The sequence below is a fragment of the Xiphias gladius genome, chromosome 10 (assembly GCF_016859285.1).
Source record: "Xiphias gladius isolate SHS-SW01 ecotype Sanya breed wild chromosome 10, ASM1685928v1, whole genome shotgun sequence".
In the NCBI taxonomy this organism is placed as follows: domain Eukaryota; kingdom Metazoa; phylum Chordata; class Actinopteri; order Istiophoriformes; family Xiphiidae; genus Xiphias; species Xiphias gladius.
The window spans coordinates 1,534,160-1,540,298 of record NC_053409.1 but is presented as its reverse complement, the minus strand read 5'-3'; the positions used below and the strand labels follow the sequence as shown (position 1 = coordinate 1,540,298).

Below are 6,139 nucleotides of genomic sequence, written 5' to 3'. Positions count from 1 at the left end.
TTTGTTCCTTTTGCTAGAAGGTTTCCATTTTTTTGGAATGTTTTTTTGTTTGTTTCTTTTGTTTGGCTATTACCACATTTTCCTCTATATTTTATGATAATAGGATGACATTTCTGCCATATGTGGTAATTTTGCGAAATCGGTGTTGTATTAGTATTTAGTTTTACCTGTCTTGCTTTTTTATCCTTTATTTTGTCACATTAAGTAATACTTAAGGCTATTTGGACCACCACGGAGCTGAGAATTATGGATATTGGTATGGTGTCAGAATTTGACCATCAGGTCATTTTACAGCAAAGTGACAAAGGTAAACCCTAGCGGATATGAAATGCTGCTTTGGATGTGCAGCCAGAGGAGACCATACACTACATCCACACATCCACACACGTGGCTGCGGTTCGATTCAGCTGACATCGCAGTATAAAGTAGAAACGTTAGTTTGATTCTAATTCCACACCAAAGTGTTCAGAAGCACACACAACTAAACTTGAGCTCAAGAAGAAGTTAAATATTGTGGCTTTCAGTGTAGTTTCACCTGATCCTCCGAATACTGTGTTACAGCTGACAAATAGGACTTGCTGCAGAAAATGCTGAATTGTTTTCATTTGTTTTGGCATAGAAAGATAAAAGAGAAAAAATCGGAATATGTTAATTGTCAGCAATAGCAGCTTCACTGCAAGAAATGTACAGCTTATGATTTCAAAATTGATAGAGGTGTTTTTTGGTTTTTTTACCTGCTTTTTACTGCCCACAATAATACTGGGTCTCAATTTGTTTTTTTTTCACATTGTTTAAAGTGTATAATTAGAGGCTATAATGGACTTTTGCATTTTAGAAGATGAATATAAATAATGGAAAAAAGCACATAGAGGCCAGATGCTTGCGGACTGTTCCCGTAGAACAATGTGTGTCACGGAGGGTTTGACCGGCAGTTAAATAATGTTCCGCTTCTAAGTTCATTCACAGGTAACTTTGACTGAGTGAAGAGCGCTTTCGTTTATGACATGGCGAACTGCGCTTAAACCGGTGGAGTGCGATTAACCTATGAGTCCTTCCGCAGAGAATGAACTGATGGCAACATTGGCAATGAAGCAACTGTGTCAGCCGGTCGGTAAGCAATGAAACCAAATCAGCTTCTGCACGGGGTGGGTTTGCTGCTTTTAACTGTAGCTCATTGCATGGTTTTCAGATTAAACGAGCAGTGTGTATTTTACACTGTTATCAGTTATTATCTTACTACGTGAACATGGGCAGAATTCATCCTTATTACTAAATACGCGGCACTGGCCAGAAGTTTAGAAATACCGTGGGATTCGTGAGGCCAAGTCCCCCAATGCTGGCCTCCACTCTGCAGAAAATCTCCTATTGTAGATGTCAAATCCTATTCTAAAACCAACCACCTCCAAGCAATGATAAGATCAGACACCGTCTTTATGATGTTTCATTGAGACTTTAATGTAGGCCTATATGCGCTGACTTTTGAAGTATTTTTTTTGCTAAACAAACGGACAAAGCATCGGTATATGACTCACAGCAGCTGTGTGGTGATGCTATGCTCAGTCTGCACCCGTCCCCCGGGGGCTGGCTGGGCGCAACGGACGATGTCACGACGGAAAGAAAATACCAGAATTACAACATTTAATAGCCAAAAAGGTCACACACAACATCACGATATATTCAGACATGTCACTCGGTCCGGCGGGCGTCGAGTCCCCTGGCGTGCGTAACATTACAACAAAAAAAACAACCTTAAATTAAATATAAATAGCGGAGACAGAATCAATCATAAAATGTATATGTACAACTGTGCAACATGGCAACACGTTTCATCACACCACCAGCATGTCGTCGAGTCCACACCACTTCCCGTTATATGTACACACACACACACGCGGCCGTGTTAGGTCGCTTTTATTATCAGCTGTCCGAGTCCACCTCGCTTTTACTCTCCTCGGTTTTCTCCGCGGACGTTTTGGTCGATTTGCTCCATTTCTGAGAGTTCTCTGATTCCTCTGATGAAGACCTTTTCTGCCTCCTCCACTTCGCGCGTCTGTTTTTGAACCAAACCTACATGATAGAAAAGCACAATTAAGCCTGGATATAGATTTCCTCTTTTCTTGTTATTCTCTTAGAAACGTTTGTCACCAGTCGGCCACGGCCTCCCCGCTCGCGATGTCCCCAGGACTCGAACTGCGCCCGAGACGTTACTAAAGCACTCGTCTGACGGTGCTCGAACAGAAAGTGAATCGCGAGCGACTCGGGAAACTGGGCTCCGCAACCGCGCGAGTCCTTTATTAAGCAACAAATGATTGAAGGAACATTTGCTTCTCTCGGAACATCGTTTCTTGCATTTTTCTTCACGGAGCACATGCAGAAATGCACATAAGCCGAAAACCCCTCACATTTTCATTTCGGAGGCTCTAAAATGTTTGATGGATACAACGTGTGTAACACCAGTCAAGGGCTAGAATCGTGGGTAGCGTGGCTATATTATGTGGATTGCCTGTGTTGCTAAGAAGCAAGATTTGTGAAAATGTTGCTCTTCTCGTCATCTCTCCTTCCCTTCCCGCCCTTGCTTTATTTAACCTCCGAGGAAAACGGGATTTCATTTTATGCCACAGCTGGATGCGTTTGGATGCGGCTCTGTTCTCGAGCTAAGGTGGCCTCAACCGGAGAGGGCACGCGCAGCATTCTGTCAAAATGATGGTTCTGTTGTGGGTTTCACTACAGTTCTGTTAACGAAAGTAGGTTTGAACATTTTTTTTCCATAAAAACGAAATAGCCTGCAGAATGTTCTATTTATCTAAATGTGTACTTAACCTGAAGTAGCCTAAGCAAAATGTTACTGAGCTCCTTTTTTTTCATCCTTTTAAAAACGAGATATACTTGAAAGGCCCTTGAGTTATGAAGAGCAGCTAGAAAAAAAAACGAAGAAAAAGTGGTAATTAACACCTTTCTGAAATATAAAATAGCTAATGTGGCCTACTAACATTTATATAGGTCAGTAACAACAACAGCAATGGGCCTAATACTAACAATAAATCTACTGTGCTGCTCCCTTGCCACCTTAACAAAAAAAAAAGGAAAATGAAAATAAAACTACAAATGGAATTTCCTCTATGAGGGAGAGCGATCAGAATGTGTGCTGTGTTTGTTTTTGCCTCATTTGAATCCAGAATCAATCAGAACCGGTGGAGTGAAGGGCTTTAAAAAAGCAGTAGGAAGCTAAACTGTAGGAAAAGTCAAAGCGCCTCTGACCTCGACCTTCTCCTCTCGGAGGTGCACCTTGCGGGCCAGCTGCTCCCGGGTCCCGACGTCCGGGTACTTGGTCTCTTGGAAGAGGCCCTCCAGAGCCTCCAGCTGCTCGTCGGTGAAGATGGTGCGGTGCCTCCGCTTCCTGCGGCAATGCAGCTGGTTGAGGAGCTGCAGCTCGGTCCGCGACAGGCTGCCCATGTTCATGTAGGACATCATCTGGTGGGGGACCGGAGAGATCAGCACCGAGCCCGCGCCGTCGTAGCCTGAGGGGCGGAGGGACGGAGAAACATCAGACGTGGGTGAGAAACACTTCAAATGCCCCCGCGAATACAACCACGGACACAGCGTTTATGAGCAACGCGGCTAATTGGAAACTCTGGCTTCGGTTGTGTACATGCAGATTACAGCTGATGCAGAACTTAGAAAAGAAACTGGAAAGTCTGGGATACGCTTCGCTCTTTATGCACGTGGATATTCTAGTTCACGCTACAAATAAGAAACTCTTGTGCGGAGCGGGTTGGAAGCACTCCTCCCTTTCCTATAAGCACAAATGTTAAGTTCAGTCACGAAGCAACGATACTCGAGACGGTCGATGCGATTTTATCCTGAAGCCGCGGCAGCGCTGGCGTCGCCACAAGAGCCGGACCGAGCCACCGCGGGCGTCCGGCTTCAAAAGTGAGCGTGTGGAACAGGTTTTCATGAGTAGGCCTGCGTCTGCAAAAAGACTCCAGGCTCGAATAACGTTGCAACACGCTGTTTTTTTGACTCGCAGGGTTGGAACGACTTGTTTTTTTTTCCTCCAAAGAAAATCACCCGAACTTCAGGCATCGTGGCTTATTCGAATTCTGTGGAATCAAAATCCCATTCGAGTTCTTGCGTGAAAACGGGGCCTGTTGCAACGAATTATCACACAGTTTGTTCACAAATGCCACTTTTTATTCTTCCTAATCTTGCTTAGAAATTACGAGAAAACGAGCGACGTTACATTTTAAACGTAAAACATAAAAGCATAGGATCAATTCGCTGTCGGTTTCTGGACTGAGCAGTTCCACGCCTAAATCGGAAATTGAAGTTGGTAAAACTACCTGGACAACAAGAGTTTGGTTGTCCTACCTGCCGGGATGCAGGGGCACTGCTGTGGGGTGAGGCCGGGCACAGAGCCGCAGCACGGCGGCCCTCCTCCGGCACCCTGGACTTGCAGCTGTCCGTAGTAGTAGCCGTTATATCCTATCCTGGTCCCGCTCACAGACTGAATCCCCGGGGGAGAAGGCCCACATGTGGCCGAGTACAGTCCGTTGTAGTCGGTGTAGATAGAGTCCGTGAGGCCGGCGGACAGCACCACCGGGCCGCTCCGGTGTAGCAGAAGCGGCTCCTTGCAGGTCGGCCGGCCGGACAGGATGCTGTCTATGCTGAACATCCCGGCGGGCATCACACCGGTGCTCGGCAGCTGGGAAACAGGAAAAGTCGCAAACGTGACAACGAGTCGGTCAACGCGAATGCGCCAGAAAGAGTCTCCGTTCTCTGTGCGAAAAGTTTCCTAGAATTGCGTCATAGCGACGGTCGGCTACGGTTCTTCCCTGAAAGCGCGACTCCGACGGGTCGTCTCGGGGATGCGGACTGGTGGTTTTAATGGGACCGGCGAAGAGCAGGGCTGCTTTTATACACTGCTGACGTCACGGCGGAGCAGCTATGCTCCCGGGCCAGCTGCTGAACGGCCACACATCTGTGTATTAAGAATTAATTCAATTAAGATAATCCGCACCGTTCGAAGACTTTTGGAAACAGTCTTGCTCGCTCGCAGAGGGTCTTCCTACAGAGTAATCCGATTATTTCCTCGTCAGCGAAGGCATCAAAATCTCTGGAATACATGTATGTCAGTGTTTACAGTGAGTGAGAGGATCGGGCCTTTTCCTATCAGTTCACAGAGCTGGGCCAGTAAGCCTAAAAACGACCCCCCGAAACAGGGAAGTCCTCCGCCGCTTCATCTCTTCCTACTATACTGGACCAGCAGGATCACAGGATTTTTTTTTTTTTTTTTTATAAATTCTTGTCAATAGCTTTGGGGGGTTGTTGGGGCAATTTAAGGCTATTTAACGGCAGCTCACAGCTCGCAGGCAACTTTATTCGTAAAGTGCTAAAGTAAGTTATTTCAAGAGAAAGGTTTTTAGGCTTTTAATGTACCGACTTGACGTCGTCAGGCTCCCAAAAACGCTACGCAATGTTTTTTTAAATTTATTTTCTAGCGAAGTTTCTGAAACAAAAACAAAATACAGCGGTTAGAGCCTAACGTGTGGCTACATGCCATGCCAACCTCGGGTCTATCTGAACTATCATCATTACTATTATTATAATTACTCTGAAATGGTCATTCGCTGTTAATTGAACCATACTATAAACTGTCCCCGGGTGTACAGGATTACTAGTGAAGGATATCAAAACAAGCCCCTGACCCGTAGACGTACACGGACAACGTGTGTGTGAAGGTGCAGTGAAATTGTAATCAAGGCCTTTCTTGTTCCCTCTTACTCCCTACAAGACTCGATGAATATTAACCATATTTCTATGTCAGACAGAAGCCACTGAGCGTTATATCTGCGGTTCATCTCATTATCCACTCTCTGCTTCTCCGCGGGGAGCAGATGAGCACGTTTCCTCCGTAACAGCAGCTCCCTCTCTGCGGGTCAGCAACGCCGAGCGTTTCCCCCCTGCCCGGGATAAGATAACGGCCCATTATCGCCTCCATTCAGCCTGGAAAAAGAGAATTTATTGCGTATTTACACGGCTAATCAACATGGGCTGAGTGGTGGTGGAGAGGGGAAATGGGGCCGCTGGCTGCTGTGGAGGAACGTGGATTCCCAGCTCAGACCTTAACGGGACTCGCTGA

The 6,139-nt window shown here is 46.0% G+C and overlaps 1 protein-coding gene across 1 annotated transcript; it reads right to left on the bottom strand.

The window, feature by feature from the left end:
* Positions 1-1,764: 1,764 nt before the first annotated feature.
* Positions 1,765-4,845, bottom strand: gsc (goosecoid). The gene is made up of 3 exons (XM_040137928.1): positions 4,369-4,845; positions 3,259-3,518; positions 1,765-2,067 (listed from the first exon to the last, which is right to left on the bottom strand). Exons 1-3 carry the CDS (start codon positions 4,682-4,684, stop codon positions 1,918-1,920), a joined length of 726 nt encoding a protein of 241 aa, XP_039993862.1. The 5' UTR covers positions 4,685-4,845; the 3' UTR covers positions 1,765-1,917.
* Between the last annotated feature and the right edge of the window lie 1,294 nt (positions 4,846-6,139).

Bases quoted from the DNA above. Each gene is read 5' to 3' on its own strand.
- gsc (XM_040137928.1), bottom strand. From the start codon at position 4,684: ATGCCCGCCGGGATGTTCAGCATAGACAGCATCCTGTCCGGCCGGCCG. The intron at 3,519-4,368 runs GTAGGACAACCA...TCCGCCCCTCAG, and splicing joins GTGCCCCTGCATCCCGGCAG to GCTACGACGGCGCGGGCTCG. The intron at 2,068-3,258 runs GTCAGAGGCGCT...TCTATCATGTAG, and splicing joins TCCGAGAGGAGAAGGTCGAG to GTTTGGTTCAAAAACAGACG.